This window comes from Stylophora pistillata, chromosome 12 (genome assembly GCF_964205215.1).
Source record: "Stylophora pistillata chromosome 12, jaStyPist1.2, whole genome shotgun sequence".
Taxonomy (NCBI): Eukaryota; Metazoa; Cnidaria; class Anthozoa; order Scleractinia; family Pocilloporidae; genus Stylophora; species Stylophora pistillata.
In genome coordinates, this window is record NC_142530.1 from 8,212,501 (window position 1) to 8,230,000 (window position 17,500).

The 17,500-nt window shown below is 37.3% G+C and overlaps 1 protein-coding gene and 1 long non-coding RNA gene across 2 annotated transcripts in view; both read left to right on the top strand.

Annotated features, from left to right (window-relative positions):
* Window positions 1-4,481, top strand: part of LOC148718655 (uncharacterized) — a 5,192-nt gene extending 711 nt beyond the window's left edge. The window contains exons 2-4 of the long non-coding RNA XR_015994239.1: window positions 231-627; window positions 2,314-3,358; window positions 4,230-4,481. This is a non-coding gene — a long non-coding RNA (uncharacterized LOC148718655). The remainder of the gene's footprint in view (window positions 1-230; window positions 628-2,313; window positions 3,359-4,229) is intronic.
* Window positions 4,482-15,489: 11,008 nt separating this feature from the next.
* LOC111340424 (adhesion G protein-coupled receptor L4) overlaps window positions 15,490-17,500 on the top strand; it is a 12,797-nt gene continuing 10,786 nt past the window's right edge. Inside the window, exons 1-5 of the mRNA XM_088740324.1 lie at window positions 15,490-16,057; window positions 16,171-16,230; window positions 16,653-16,857; window positions 17,134-17,241; window positions 17,383-17,452. Coding sequence (XP_088596450.1) covers window positions 16,698-16,857; window positions 17,134-17,241; window positions 17,383-17,452 — 338 coding nt within the window. The 5' untranslated portion in view covers window positions 15,490-16,057; window positions 16,171-16,230; window positions 16,653-16,697. The remainder of the gene's footprint in view (window positions 16,058-16,170; window positions 16,231-16,652; window positions 16,858-17,133; window positions 17,242-17,382; window positions 17,453-17,500) is intronic.

A 17,500-nucleotide genomic window follows, 5' to 3' on the forward strand; every position in this document is an offset into this window, starting at 1 on the left:
GCAATTACTTTCATCTTGCTTCCCAGGCAGCTCAAGCTCGCTTCTAGAAAAGCAGACGTGACTTTTACCGTGTTGCGCAACGTTTTATATTTATAAGAGGTTTTGTCAAGACCGCATTGTTTTGATCGACCAATCAACATCGAATGGAAATGTTTGATCAAAACAATGCGGTCTTGACAAAACCTCTCGAGGGGAGCAGGGGAGCTAACTGGTTTGTTTGTTGACTGCAGGCTGCTGGCTACCCTCGCCGGGCTTACTTTTGTTACCAAACACACTGTGCAATCGGCGAACGGGCTCACGAATGTTTCAACCAACCAAATTCGAAATTGAAAAGCCGATAGATCTGGAGATAAAAGCATCGCTAGTAAAAGATCTGTGGGAGGAATTGGGAATCGAGTGAATGGAAATGGAACGGAAACATCTCTGCTTTGATTTTCTGGAGGAATCGAGACTGGTGGTAATTTTTTGGCGGAATTAATCGCTTCGGGCGACGGACACTTCTAAAATAGGTTTCCGGCCTTGTCTTTCTTTTAGCAGTTGAACACTAACATAACGCTATTTCGCCGAAAACGCTTCAAAATGGCCTGAGACGCTAGGAATCAACAAAGAAAACAACAAGGCAATAAGGTAAGCCCATTTTATTTCAAAACAAGACATTTTTTCTCTCTTTTAAGGCAACCCGATAACATCCCATACAAACCTTTATAAATATAAAACGTTGCGCAACACGGTAAGAGTCACGTCCGCTTTTCTAGTTGTGAGCTTGGGCTGCCTGTGCTTGCTTTCGTGCTGTGTTAAACTTCGAAAGACAGCGGTAATATTAGGTGGTTTTTCATGGATTTATTTTCTGTTTTGATTCATAATGTCGTGCCCACCAATCTGAGAAAAGCTGTTAAAAAATGAGAAAGGGCCTTACTTTTGATGAATACGCCATTTGGAAGTATTAATACTATGGTATTAACTTACTTTCAACGAAATCCACTTTTTGGCGCTAGAAGTTAACAAACGAGAAAGGCCCTACTTTCTGATGAATACGCCATTCGTTCTAGCTTTGGTAGGATATATCAAAGGCAGAAATTCAAAATAAATAAAAAATGAACCCATTCGTCAACTTGTTTATTCACCAAACGCTTTCTGTGAGAATGAGAAAAACAGATTGGAAATATACTTCCTGTAGACAGTCAAATACCAATTACAACAAATATCATGAGCTTCCCTGTCAAGTATTCCCAAGTATTCCCTGCAATATCAGCTCTTTATTTTTTTTTTACCTTCTTTTCCATGTTCCACCCTTTTAAAGGTATAAATACCGCCGTTTTATTTTCGTCTACATTTGAATAGCCTGTTCTTCTGTCCCTTCTGTCCCGTCGTTAAGAACTGCGTCAATTATGGGAGGTGCAACGTACTTGCATTTGTCTTGCAATCAAAACCATTTGGGAATGATGTAAGAGTCCTGAAACTAAACTGATATGGTAATTTTGGGGGTTCTTGATATCTCTTGTTATTAAGAAGGACTGAGGTGTACTAAGTCCGATGTTAAGAACTGCGTTAATTATGGATTATGTCAGGATGGGCACTTATTTTTTTCATAAAAAAGGAAATTTGAAAAAGGATGTAAAGATGAGAATAAAAATACCTTAATTAAAAAAAAAAGGAAAAATCAAAGACAGTTCAATGGCGTAAGGCCGAAGGTCGTCGTAATTTTGGTAAGAGGAAAAACACATTGGGCCTATATCATAATAATTTTTCCCATTTCTAAAAAAATTTCACGTCGTTAAGAATTGCGTCAATTATGGGAGGTGCAACGTACTTGCAGTTTCTAAATGAGTAAAGGCCTTTTGTGGTGTGTTATTGTTAGCCGAAAACCTTCAAATGCACTATTTGGCTTTCGGTTTTTAATGTTATCAGGGAAAAAAATGTTTAACAATTTTTTTGGAAATATTTAGAAGAAAAAAATATCTTTTGATTATCTGAGGGTCTCTCTTAAAGATTTCACAGAAATAAACACGATAAGCGACCAAAATTGATATTTCTATATTTTTCTCCAAAAAAGAAACCTGGAAAATGAAAAAACAGAAAAACAAAAAAAACAAAAAAAAAAAAAACAAAGAAAAAAACAAACACAAACACAATAAACCAAACACAAAAGAGCTAATATTTATACTCACTTGGAAACCATCTATTGCATGTAACACCAAACTGTTCTCCCTCTGTGCGTCTTCTTTCCAACATAACTGAATCGATATTCTATGACTCCTTTCATCATAATGTCATACCGAATATTTTAAGTGGATTCGATTTTACCCTTTACAGGAACATCAGACTTGAGGCTTTCTGCGGAAACTAGGGGTCAAATGAAACATACAAACGAAGAAAAAACAAAAAAACAAAATAATAAAGATCAGCGATGTTAGAGGCATATATTTAGAGGGAAATAAAGACTGCGAGAAATATTGCCCGATGAACATTCTCGGCAGTTACAAATACCAGCACTGTATTGAAGTCATGTTTCGATCGTAATGATTGTGGACGCACAGGAAGTAGTTGTACATACTCTCGAGTCCTTATGTTACCACAGTTTTTCGGATTTCTTGTTGTTTTTGGACCGAAAAAGGTCTGCCCACGCCTCATCCAATGCGTATAAATTGTGCCGCTTGGATCCAAAACTAAGCATTGAAGCGGACGATGTGATGAACAAGCTTCTATGTCAAGCAAAGCAAGGTTGTTTTATATGCGAATGACACAGCACTGTTCTTCGCCTGTAATTTTAGTTGTATATATATTTTGCCTTTATACTTATTTATTTATTTAATTAATTTAATTTATTTATATGTCTATTATAATTTGTTTTGTACACCGCTACAATGTAACTAAGTGTCAGCTTTTTTTAATTCTGAGCATAATAAAGTTATTCATTCATTCATTCATTCACTTACCTTATGTAGCTAATTCCGTCGCATAACTGAGGAACAAGGATCTTTGCGCGCCTTTGCAATTCCTAGAAAAAAGATCTCTATATCATAACTGCTTAGCAGAGAGGCATTTTGTCTGCGCATGCGCGAGTGGAATTGGTTTGTCGCGTTCGGCGCCATTGGTGAAGTTTTCGACACGTTTCTGCGAGGTTTCAACTGGACGATCGCCACCTTTTTGTAATATTTTTTGAAGATGGATGAAGGAGTATGACAAGTTCACCAACATTTCTAACTCTGTGGATACTCGTGGTGTTTGCTGGCTCTTCAGTTGAGGATATTTTAATGATCAAAGTGCGAACAAAACGCGAAAAAAGCCCGAAAACTTGAAGTTTGAGATTTGATTTACTAAAGATCAAAATGTACACATGAGACAACAAACCTTGAAGGTTAGTCTTAAGATGTTGATGTTTTATTTTTGTGAATCACCAAGTTGTATGTGGAGACGATGGTGAGATATTTGATCCGAGGAAAGATGGAAATTTAGATTTTGATCTTATTTTACTTCAACTTCGAAGTAAAATTGCGTTAAGTTTGAGGTGGCCCCCAAGCATCAAATCACTTTAAATAACATCGTCTTTTCGTTCTCTATACATTCATATAGGATACAAGGCTTTAAAAAATGTTCCAGCTTCAGGAGTAAGTTGCTCTTACTACAACCCTCGGCGAATTATTTCTCGGGAGGTTTTGGTGGATTTTCCAAGTCATGATCCAAAACCGTCTTTGGCCTTTCTGCTCTTCTAGTCTGTTGTACGTGGTAGGTAGGCATGTATCTCAACAATTGTTATCGTCTTACCTTAATGAACTCCGGTTTTGGCTTATTTTTTTACTGTTTTTGTGGTAATTTTTATTATTGCCTTTTCGAGCTTCATGTGCTAACTAGAGGAAAAACTTTGGTAAAACTTATTTATCACTTGACCCCCAAGTTCCTCACTATTGTCAGTTAATTGTTTATTTATCTAGCTTTCGGTCTAACTAGTCCATTAACCTCAAAAAAATGCGTGGGTTTGTCTCATAAGTAAAGCTGGTGCCGTTTTCTTCATGTTCATGTGTTATTCGAAACGAATGGCGTCAGCTGTATTCTGTCCTGTTCATTTCAGTATAATGCTTTGCCTTGCGAAATGAATGTTGAGTCGAAGTGCACTATGAATTTCAAACCAGTTGAGTTATATTTCACTTTGCTGTATGTGTCGTAATAATGAAATTCTTATTTTTTAAGATTGATGATATGAATTAACTTTTATGTTCTCTTCTGTTTAGGTAATGTGAAGTGACCCAATAATTGGTAGTATAGATAGAATGGATGGCTGTGACATTTACTGTGGCAAGCTGTTATTCAAGAATTTGTCATTATTCCCAGAAGCTTACCACTGGTTTAAATTATTAGTCTTTTGTTCTCTGTACACTACTTGCCTAGACTAATATGCTCTATGGGAGTTATGTCTACTTTATTTGTAAAATTTTTAAAGTTACCAATAAAATTTTCAGAAGTTTTGTCCAGATTTCATTTAAAATGAATGTGAGGAGTTATCAATCATATTCCTTAAGAGTGTTTAAGCTTCCAGGATGAGAGCTAATAAATTTCTTGAGTGATTCATACATGACTTGTCTCCTGTAAAATAATCACAGCTAAACCCCCTGGCAAATGTCTATAAATTTCTTTAAATAGCAGCCAGGTTGGTGTTCGTCACCACTTAATATGCAGTATCAAAGTCTCCTTTTGACTTCAGTCTTATTTCTCTAAAATCTAATAGGTGTAAATGATCCATTTTCATAAAAAAACAAAACTGTCCTCTTTATTTTAATCTGACTAATGCATTTTCCTGCTTCACTTTTTTCACGGAAAACCCACACAGGCATGTAGCAGCAGTTATCCACTTCAAACAAAAATTTACTGAACACGTGCATACAAAATGCCTCTCTGGTTGATCTATGTAAAAGCCCAGAAACTGCCCAAAAACATCACATACACCTTCCGCAACCGTACTTTTCAACCTATTACATTACGAGATTTATCTGACAATTTGACGAGAACCTGTACAGCTGATAATATCAGTGAGGAAGCTCTCATCCTGGAAGCTTAAACACTCTTCTGAAAATTGTAATGGTAATTTTAAAAATTTTACAAATAAAGTAGACATAACTCCCATAGAGCATATTAGTCTGGGCAAGTTGTGTACAGAGAACAAAAGACTAATAATTTAAACCAGTAGTAAGCTTCTGGGAATAATGACAAATTCTTGAATAACAGCTTGCCACAGTAAATGTCACAGCCATCCATTCTATCTATACTACCAATTATTGGGTCACTTCACATTACCTTAAACAGAAGAGAACATAAAAGTTAATTCATATCATCAATCTTAAAAAATAAGAGTTTCATTATCACGACACATACAGCAAAGTGAAATATAACTCAACTGGTTTGAAATTCATAGTGCACTTCGACTCAACATTCATTTCGCAAGGCAAAGCATTATACTGAAATGAACAGGACAGAATACAGCTGACGCCTTTCGTTTCGAATAACACATGAACATGAAGAAAACGGCACAAGCTTTACTCATGAGACAAACCCACGCATTTTTTTGAGGTTAATGGACTAGTTAGACCGAAAGCTAGATAAATAAACAATTAACTGACAATAGTGAGGAACTTGGGGGTCAAGTGATAAATAAGTTTTACCAAAGTTTTTCCTCTAGTTAGCACATGAAGCTCGAAAAGACAATAGTAAAAATTACCACAAAAACACAGTAAAAAAATAAGCCAAAACCGGAGTTGATTGAGGTAAGACGATAACAATTGTTAAGACACATGCCTACCTACCATGTACAACAGACTACGAGAGCAGAAAGGCCAAAGACGGTTTTAGATCATGACTTGGAAAATCCACCAAAACCTCCCGAAAAATAATTCGCCGAGGGTTGTAGTAAGAGCAACTTACTCCTGAAGCTGGAACATTTTTTAAAGCCTTGTGTCCTATATGAATATATAGAGAACGAAAAGACGATGTTATTTAAAGTGATTTGATGCTTGGGGGCCACCTCAAACTTAACGCAATTTTACTTCGAAGTTGAAGTAAAATAAGATCAAAATCTAAATTTCCATCTTTCCTCGGATCAAATATCTCACCATCGTCTCCTCATACAACTTGGTGATTCACAAAAATAAACCATCAACATCTTAAGACTAACCTTCAAGGTTTGTTGTCTCATGTGTACATTTTGATCTTCAGTAAATCAAATCTCAAACTTCAAGTTTTCGGGCTTTTTTCGCGTTTTGTTCGCACTTTGATCATTAAAATATCCTCAACTGAAGAGCCAGCAAACACCACGAGTATCCACAGAGTTAGAAATGTTGGTGAACTTGTCATACTCCTTCATCCATCTTCGAAAAATATTACAAAAAGGTGGCGATCGTCCAGTTGAAACCTCGAAGAAACGTGTCGAAAACTTCACCAATGGCGCCGAACGCGACAAACCAATTCCACTCGCGCACGCGCAGACAAAGTGCCTCTCTGCTTAACTGCTTCATTTGAAGCACTTCGTTAGATGTGTCACACCTTTTAATATTGGACTACATTTTACATGAAAACATGGAAATATAAAAAAAATGAGACCTTTTCTAGTCGTAAAAATCGGGAATCCATAAATTACCAGTAATCTTGATCCTTATGATGCACGATCCTGGCAGGAGATAGCGCTATTTATGCAATAGCGAAAATCAGACCTGAAAAAAATCCGGCCTGTACGGGATTCAAACCACTGACCTCTGCGGTTGGCGTTCATATGTTTGTTCGGCAAATCTTCATATTTTGTTTGAAGAGGAATTGAAAAAAAAAAACACATCAGCACTTGTTCTATCTCTAAATATGTCCACCTGTATCGAAGCTATAGCTGGCGAGTGTACGGTCAAGGTCTTTAGACTCCGGAACATAACCACAGAGGAAAATAATGTTAAAATCAGCAAATTAACAAGAATCCCATTTCACAGAACTGGATGTTTTTTTCTGAAGCAGATGCATTAATCATGGAATGAATTTTACAGCACTCGCGATTCATGTGATCCACTAGTTCATATTATGATAGTGAATAAAAAAGTTCTATCAATTGAATATGTTAACCTTTATACATTTACATGCACTGTACACCCAAGAACTCGACGATGTGCTTTTGATTATCAAAGTCTGTCTTTCAATACTACTGGTTCCTTTTATTTCAACAGGCTCATAAAGGACTATCCGAACTTTGAGACTAACAAGAAACTTAGCTTCAAGCATGAGAATCCAATCTCTGCAGTAATACACGGTTATGATAAAGTAATATTTTAGACGATAACTCGAAAGTAAACTCCGAAATGGTTAGTTTTAATAATCATGAGCTTTTCATCGATGAAACTTTGGTTTAAAAGAAAGCAATTTCCTGGATCCGAGCAAATACATCCTTTGCCCTCCTTCGGTCAGCCTTAGTTTGCCTTCGAGGATCGCGGGTGAAGCGCCGCGCTGCGTATGACTAATAGTTGCGACGTTGAAATCGCAGCTGCCGAGGGAGCCATTGACATTGTTTAATGATTTTTAGCAGCCTTGTATATAGGGTTCTAGATTTGCCATTCACCTTTCCCTTTTCTGTATAGGTTTAGATATGCTTTTACTTATCAGATTATTAGACTTTGAATCTGTTCAGATTTGACTCCGTTATTTATAGTCTTCCAGACGCTTTGACAAAAAAAAAAAAAAAAAAAAGGAGTAGATGTGAGCCGAAAGTGAGTTATTTTGGATCGTTTATTTACGCTGTTAATGTTTTGTATTGTAGAGGATTTTATGGAAATTATTGCAAAATAAAATTACTTCTAGTGTTTCAAAAAGAAAGCAATAAACAAGAAATTTGGTTTATTAACTCTTGTGCTCGTCATGGGGGGGAGGGGGTGAAAGCTTTTTTTACCTTTTCAAAATGCAAAAATTTATATTGCGTGAGCCTTCAGCCTGTGGAATACTTAACAAATGGTAACGTGACCAAATCTTACGTGACCAGAAAAAAGCAAGCAAGCGCCGAAAACTAGTTTTTGCATTTGCTCACGTCAGCAGCGTACACCTGTAGGCAAATGATGGGCGTTGAATTGACCTATCAAAGCGCGCGCTTTACTTTCGTGGATATCCAATATAATGAATATTGGATATCCACGGTCTTGTTAGGTGCAAATTCTATAAGGGAACCCCAACCGGTAAAAACTTATCCTTTGTTGCATAGTTTTGCCCAAAATGTACATCCTACTCCTCAGACCTGATCTGAACGCCTCGGCCAACATAAGACAAGAAGTCGCTCAGTTCTCGTTTAGCTCAAATATGTTCGTAAAAGACCTGCTTTGGATCCATCTACTCAGGAAGTCCAAAGTTAGAAGTACTGACCCAAGAAAAAGTGGGAGCTTTCGCTTAAATAACCTTCTTCGGACGCTGACAATTTAGTGAAACTGGATGAAACTGAATCATGATGTTCGTGTAACAAGTCCAAGTCTAATATGAACGAAACAAGTATAAAGTCTTTAAACGAATCGTCGTATCACGGCGGCCTGCAAGTGATACTTTTCGTGGGTTATCAATAACTAATAGTGAATGTAAATAAAAGACTGCGTAGATATAATTTCGACTTGATCTCTATACTCTGTTTAAAGAATGTAATCTGTATCATCTGACTCGTATGATCTCTTTTGACTTAAAAAAAGGATAACAAATAACATTTTAATAGAAGGAGCTAAATGAAACAAAATGAAACGAAATACTACTTACGAGATTTATAGGCCTGATGGAAACGTGGCAAAATGAAACGCAAACAAAAAACTAGCGAGCACATGGTTTAGTCCATTATATGCAGACTAACCCAGTACCGCGCGGGTAGGCAAAGCCAAATGTGACATATTGCAATCAACACATATCAAAAGAAAAACTCTTATTCATTTGATTTCAAATCCGCTAGTTTATTTTCATTAGTCCTTTACCAAGACACTCTAATCAACTTAAGGTGTAGAAGAGACAACAACTCTCTGCCGTGCAGCTAGACGGACTCGAACAACTGATCGATATGTAAATGCGAAGTGTCTTATTGTCTACATCAAGGTCACTTTAACAATTATAAAGCAGACTCTGGGTGGGAGTGGGAGCAAAAATTAATACAATTAATCTATACAAGTATACCACCGCTTTTTCTTGCCATTAAATTAATAGACTGCACCGGTTCAGCACAACTTACTGGAACTTTTACATTCGGCCCAGTTTGGTTTGCATCCAGGTTTCTTGCGGACTAACACCTAGTTGTGGAAAGGAGCATCAGCTTCATCTTTTTTCCTTGGAGCTGACTCCACCAAAATGACACTAACTGTCCGTTCATTCACAATCCGCTGGGAGCAAGGAAATTTTCCTTTCCCTATTCCAAATGTTTTCGTCAGGTTGCCAGCCAATTAAGCTAACCGTAGGATTATTCAACACAAAAACAGAATGTCTTGATCCTTCCCGATCGCGATAAACCAAGATTTCTTTCTTTCCATGATGTTGAAGTCAATGTGCCTACTCAGTCCTTCAAGATATGATCACTTGACTGTAGTATTAAAGATTATTCAACGAGAACTATGCGCCCTGCCTGACATATATCGATACAATCTCTACGTAAAAAAAAAAATCTTAGTCCTTTTCGCTTTGCGAATTATATCTTCATGTTACTTTTAGTATCTGTATGACAAATCTTTCAGTTTTTTCTTAGGCTGTATACGTAAGGGAATGGGAATTTTCACAATATTGTTTCAGTCTGGAAATTGTATCATGCAAGCTGATGTGGCTACTTGATGGGTTACTTAATTTAAAGAAAGTTAGTTTTATGAATAATTTTCTAAGAATATAATAATTTTTTTTAACTAGGATCCAAGTCGATTAACTTAGGCCTAATTACGACATCCATAAACAGACCTGCAATATCTCTTATCTGACTATAATGATAAACCACTGTCTAAACTGAACGCGAGCGCCCATACTGAGAAGTACTAGATTATGTCACCAATATCGACATTTGGAGTATTTGACGTTTAGTCTCCAGTGTAAAACACTTCTAGGTCTTACTAGGAATGTCTTTGTTAGAATATGATAACAACACCCGCACTTATTGACCCACATTGGCTCGCAGTAACGTTCAGAGTTCAATTTAAATTGCTCCTCCTTGTTTACAAGTCATTACGCCTCCCAACATTAAAGATCTTTTGTCCCTGAAACCAGCTACTAATTATGCTCTTAACTCGTCTTCACAATCTTTTCTGTTCGTTCCAAAAGCCAACTGCTCTTCTCTTGGGGATTGGGCCTTTGCTCAGGCAGCACCTGTTTTTTGGAACTTATGTAAAACGCTTCAGAATATTGTTTATAGTTTTATCTGTGAGTGATGAATACAACCTTGAAGTAAGGAAGGTTAAAACAAAAACAATAAAGCTAGTATCCAGTTTAAGCTAGTTTCAGTTTTTGATATGATACATTTACTTGAAAGATTAGTAATAAAAGCGGTAATGGTAATAGAAGATACTATTTTTATACCGAGCCAGAATATTTGCGGAGATAAACACTTACCGAGTTAGATAGGCCTCTTGATCTATTTACGTGAACATCATCACGCCCTATATGGAGACCTTACGCTTATAGCTCCCGCTGCCAAAACAGGCATATATTACGTCGTGAAGCTGTAATAACGAGCCAGCGTCGGGGAAGACTCCGCCATGAACAAAATTTTTTCTCATAGCTGTGTTCGGATCGATGTTAACTATTGCTTCTCTCCACAGAGAGTAGAGATGCTACTGCAAATTGTTTTAACCCAAGTGTACTTTTAACACTTCTGTCTGATTTTGCGTCACGTCATAAGGTTCTTAAATTTGATATGGTATTTTCCGATTGTTGTTTAGCACAAAGTAACGAAATAAAGAGCTTAAACGGCCTCGCAAATTATTACCAGTAATTTTGCAATTACAAGAAATTACAAAAGTCCAAAAGCTTCTTACCTCTAGTGATTTGGAAAATCAAACCAGAGGTCGACGAAAGTGATAGCGAGGATGCCAATGACAATGAAGAGGATCCCAGATTTCCACGTCCTCCATGCCTTCGTCGCCGCCCGTAGAATTTCACGCCGTGGCCGCGGTTAGAAGCGAAGGTAACTTGAGCATTCCGATTAATTTTTAACCAGAAAGCAGTTATACGTACAAATGTAATCCACTGTTTCTTCCGCGGAGTTATATCGGTTGAGAACTGATTACCTTAAATGATCTCTTGTAAGTAGAGAACATTGTTATTGGTTCTCTCTTCGTGCTAATTCTTTGCACAGAAACAGCATCCAAAACGATTAAGCGTTGCATTTTACTTCAACTCGGCACTGATGCACAATTAGTACTCCAGAGTCCTTCCGGCATTACTTGGCAGAACAAATCAAAACTTATCATACATCTTTCAAGTTCCCAATATCGAAAAAACAATAAATCAGAGAGATCCACATCATATTGCAGTAAATGCTGGGTTCGTAAAGTATCTATGGGGTGCTTTTACATCAAATTTTGTTAAAACAGTTCCTTCGCGAAATAAAGATATAGAAAGTTAATCGTTTTGTCGCTATACTTTTTATTAATCTTTATCTATTCTTTGCAGTAAATGGTTTGAACCCGGGGGTAACATGTGAAGGTGTAGTCTGATCGTCCGGGTGAGTGTAGTCCTGAGAAGGACTGTTGTCGGTGGCAGTGACTGACGTTTCGACAACCTGTGCGGAAGTTATCATCAGAGTCAAGTGAATGATTGTTGTCAGTAGAATGTTCTTATTCCAGTTCGTGTGAAATGATCGGTTGGTTTTGCCGTGATGTTATTGGCTGTAAGACTCAAGTGACGTAAGTCGGTCGTGATTGGACTGTTTCGGTCTGTCGGTAAAGCTAGGTTGTTCTTTTTCGGTCGTTTGTGATGTTTATGTCGTGAATGAGTCGTTTGTATGGGGCGGGTAGTTGTTGACATCTGTTTAGGGGAGTCTGTTTTAAGTTAGTAAACCAGCTTTCCAGAGTCAGTCGTTGAAAATAGTCAGTGCTGTAGGTTAGGCATTGCGCAGAGTCCCAGTCAATGTTGTGGTTGGTAAGTCGATGGTGTTCAGCAATGTGATTGCTGACATCACCTTTCCTCGTCGCCCGCCTGTGTTCAGACAAGACTGCCACCGACAACAGTCCTTCTCAGGACTACACTCACCCGGACAGGATAAAAAAGATAAGAGAATATCTTGCAAGGTTTAATAAGGGTAGTCCACTTTTAGACTGATGCCTAGCCTTTAAAAATATTCAAGCAGTAATAGTTACAATAGAGTATGGTAATATGAAGAATCAAGATAACTTTCATGATAATAAATATACCGTGAAATGCATATGAGAACGATCTTCGCAGTGAGGAGCACTATTAAAGCAATAGTGAAATTAAGACCTGATAAAAATTCAGGCCTGTACAAATATAAGATTCTCACATGTTCTTAGCATTTGAATCATTTTACTGGTTTATTACGAATCACCACCATGACCAGCTCCCAGTTGGATTGTTAGTTCAGCTGGTAGAGCACTGCACTGCCATCGCAGAGGTTATGGGTTCGAATCCTGTACAGACCTGAATTTTTTTCAGGTCTTAATTTCACTATTGCCTTAATAGTGCTCCTCACTGCGAAAATCGTTCTCAGATGCGTTTCTGTAACCGCAGTTTAAATATATGATTCTCATATATTGTTAGCCTACCGTGAAAAGTAAATCATAGAAGCCACGACTTGCGCGTCAATAAAGTACGTTTTTCATCATAATTATATGGAAAAACCTCATTTACTTATCTTAGATTTCACCTCTTGGCCACTGGCATCAAAGTGACGGTTCTGAGTAGCTTCGTATGTTGAACGGCTGACACGCAAAAGCGTAAGGCCAATCTTTCAGCTCGGCGAGGAGTGTGCCAAATACATGACCTCTTGCGTGACAACCGTTTAATGGATCGCACTTCAATTTTTGTCACTTTAGCCCGAACTCTTTTCAGGCTGGACGCCCCGCCTAAGGCAGGCCAAGAAAGAACCTTTGAGAAATTAAACTACAAGGATAAAACTTAGAGAGGATATATATTTTGATTTGTAAGTATATCATACAAGACCTTTTAAAAGGCCTTTACCATTCATGAGAGCTACTCAGCGGTTCGCATTGCATTTTTGACAAAATAGCCCAAACTCTTTCAAACCTGGACGTGCCACTTATAGCGGGCCAAGATAGAGAATTGGAGGAATTAGAATACAAAGATAAAGCTTTCAGATGATGTATATTATGATTTTTAGGTATATATGGCAGAGCTCTTCATAGGCCATTGAAGTTGACCTTTAATTTACCTCCGCGAAAGAGACGCGAAGTACTTCATTTCAACGGGTCACTATTCAGACTTAACAAGAAATTACTATTTGCCAAGAAATAAAAGGACCATCTGCTAGCACACAAAATTTAAATGTAAGATTGCATCGCGTTGTAGCGTACGAAGTTGCCTAAGTTACAAATTTTTTCATTGCTTTACCGGGGGGACAACGGCCATTTAGGCGTATTTTGAACTTTTCGATTTTTCGGAGAAAAAAATGCACGATAGAACTTCTTGATATAATTTTCCAAAAAGGTTCATTAAAAGGGTCCCTTACAAAAAATAAAATGAATTACGAAATTTTTCAACTTTCGGCGGATTCTCGATATTTACGGTCAGTGACTCATAAGAAATCAATGAAAAGAAGATGTAAAAGAAATCGAACAGAGTAGTGCATTAGTAAATCATCGAGCGAAGATTTCAAGAGAACTGAAGCTATCCTGAAGCTGAAGCCATCCTGCCTGAGTTCTGAGTTATCAGTCTTCATTTGAAAAACAAACTAGAAGAAAAACAAAACAAAGGAAGGCCCACGGAATTTACGTCAGGCGGTAGACTTTTGATGTGACTGTTAACCAATAGTGTTTAACCATAAGTTTCTGACAAGAACAGATGGACGCAATATTTACTTTGGAATTTGCATCGCACAGCTATCGTTTAGAAAAATAGTTACCTAAATCTTGTTTATACCACAACCAATATAGCTGGCCACATATAAAACTGTCCTTTCCAAACACGACTGGCTGCTGATTGGTGCTTGCTTCACTATTTTACAGACTTTTCACAATGAGAGAAAGCCTAAGGTTGACGTGGGAGAACCATTCACATATAAGACAAGTCTCACCAGCATTGTTTAGTTTTTCACTGCAGTTTTGGAAAGATTTTGTTACAACCCCGTACCATTCTACGACAAAGCCTTGGCTTCAAGTGCAATCCCTTTTTTCGCGATGATTTCTTTTAATGAAGTAATGGCTTATTCGAAATTATCGCCCAACTTTTTTCATTTGTGAAGTCGAAGCAGAACGAAAGATATATCATTGGAAGAGACCAAATTAACAGCCAAAACTTTGGGTTCATGGTGTACGAAAATGATCGTAATGCTTAGGTCAATTCTTATGTTTGCTTGTTTCCATTCACAAATTCCTCTTATCACACTTCAGGTGCTATATCTATGGAAATGCTATGCCCAGGAAAGTAACCGAGTCTCGACGTGTGTGCATCAGAGAGGAGGGGCGGGGCGGAGGAATGGGTTAACTACATTAAAAACGCCTGGGCATCAAACTCTTGGCGAAGAATGGCGAAACAATCTGTTGTGATGAAGTTAACAGATGGATTACGAATGAAGCTGGTAAGCCTTTTGGAATTACGTGCACAGAGACAACATCCTCGCAGTGCAATGAAGGAAAGAAAACTGGTTGGTATTACAAAGAGCAGCACTAAATCTAAACAGTCCACACATTTTGAGTTCTGCATGTTTCTAAGCATTACTAGATCAAAACGTAATAACATCAAACATTTTAAACTGCAACCTGCGAGTAAAATTCTGAGAAACTTCAACCTACTGTGCCTAGTAGTAACTAGAAATCGTATTGAAGTATGCTGCGTAAAATATATCGTTTCTCTTGTAATTGTGATAGTCGGTTATAGAAAAATTCAAAATTCTCAATAATCTGGTCCGGTGGAAAAAGTTGGCGATACAAACTTTATTTACGGTCTGAAATGCCCCGAAACTAAAGTATCCAAAGAAACTTCTCACTATCAGAACTGAAGTAGCTAGGAAATCGTTTTATCATTATAGAAATAAGGTTTCTTATAACTAAAAATGCTAAAAATTCCTTCCCACATTTTTAATAGTACACCTATATAGTTTAACTATATGTAAAAGATGCTTTATGAGCTTTCTGAATAACCTGTCCTGAGCAATACATGACCTTGTTTGTTGGACACAGATTTACACTTAAGCCTTGATGATTTTTTTACATTACCATCAGCATCGCCGTCATTACAAGTATCATCATCAGCAGCATTATCACCAAGATCCTCGTCATCAATGGCATCCAGAGTAGCAACCCTAATAACAGCATCATCATCATCATCAGCATTATCATTGGTAGCAGAAAACCTTTCTCCAACATCATCGTCATCGATATTATCATCGGTACAAAAATTATCTTCAGCATCATCGTCGCAAATAGTATCATCACAAACAACATTAGCACCGACAACCTCATCGTCAATAGTTTCACCAGCTCCAACGCTGTCACTTAAACCATTGTCGTCAATAGCATCAGTGGCATCAAGAGTAGCAACATTAATAACACCATCATCGTCATTAGCATTATCATTGGCAACAGAAAAACTTTCTCCAACATCATCGTCATCAATATCATCGTCGGTACAAAAATTATCTTCAGCCTCACTGTCACAAATAGTATCATCAGAAACAGCATTGGCACCGACAACCTCGTCGTCATTAGTTTCAGAAGCTCCAACGTTGTCACTTAAACCATTGTCGTCAATAGCATCAGTGGCATCAAGAATAACAGCATTAATAACACCATCATCGTCATTAGCATTATCATTGGCAACAGAAAAACTTTCTCCAACATCATCGTCATCAATATTATCATCTGTACAAAAATTATCCTCTGCCTCACCGTCACAATTTCAGAAGCTGGTAGTTTTTTTTTTTTTATCTACGTATTAATTTTTACATGTAATTATACTTTTTTTCCCGTTTTTTATGCTTTTTGTGGTTTATGAACCTCTATGCAATTTTCTTCATCTTAGGCAAATGATACTATTTCAGAGTTCGGCAGCCTAAATATTACCGGCAACAATTCCTTGCAGGTATGTAGTTTCAACGACTAGACGTAAAATCCATATTTTAATCTAAGTGTATAACGAAAGAGCAGCTGCAATCTTCGAATCGATTTTTGAAGGCGGTATAAGATATGACATGTAAGCGCAAAAAATATCCACGCAAAGACGATAGCCCAGATTTTTTTTTGTCGGTGATCTTTTCCTTTTTCTCTTTTAATGGTAAAAGCCTTACTCTCAGAGGATCATTTTAAACTTATAAATAGACAAAAATTTGATCAAACGAGATTATCCTATGCGGTATTACTTTTTTTAATAGTTGTTGCTGTTAAATCGCAGGCGCCTGTTAATGCTGCCTTCGCCAAGTATCACAATGAATTAATATACATCTTATTGTGATTAGCCTGGGTAACGTTAAAAACCTGAATAACGTGTATTACATGGACCAACAGGAAGCTGCTAATTTGTTTGAAAGCTTCACTACTACTTATCAAAACATGACCCTCGGAGAAGGACAGCCTGGAGTAAAAAAGCTCAGAAGGGAGTCCATTTTTAAGGTGGCAGTTGCCTTCGAGAAAATTGTTCTTAGCTATGGCAAATACCATTTACGAGAAACAAACCGTTCAAAAAGGATCAGTTATCCTCACCGCAACATGCGTGAGTATATACGTGGTTGTATTTTCAGATTTGTGATAATGATCATTTATTCAGTAACTTATTGAGCGATTGAGAGAGTGAATAACTGGGTAACTTACCAGTCGGCTGACTGACTGGCTGGCTGACAAAGTGACTGATCGTCTCTGTGACTTGCAGGGGGATTGAATGAGTAACTGATTTATTGGTGGAAATGTAACTGAATGAATTTTGTTTGTTAATCTCGAAAATCTGTCTATCACTATTATATTAACATTATCTTTTTCCATTCTTTCGAAGTCCTTGTTATTCAAAAAGACTACAAACAAAATGCAAGTGACTTCTACTTAGAGAATCACGAATCGCAAGCCTATGTCAGTATTTCCTCTGCAAATTTTGCAGACAACGGTTTGTATACACCGCCGTTATCTTTCATCGTAAGTAACTCGTCGCACTTGTATACCATTCTCAATAAAACACAATCTTTTCAAATTTACATCAGCCGACATCTAAGCTACACGTAAGCTTGCATTCATTGCTTTCTTTTAGGATCAGTAATAGTTGTGTGTGTGTACAAGGATCTACATAATTTACTCCAACCACATTTTGACAAAACAAGGTACGTGAATGGTATATAGATATATATAAATATAGTCGTTAGTGGAAT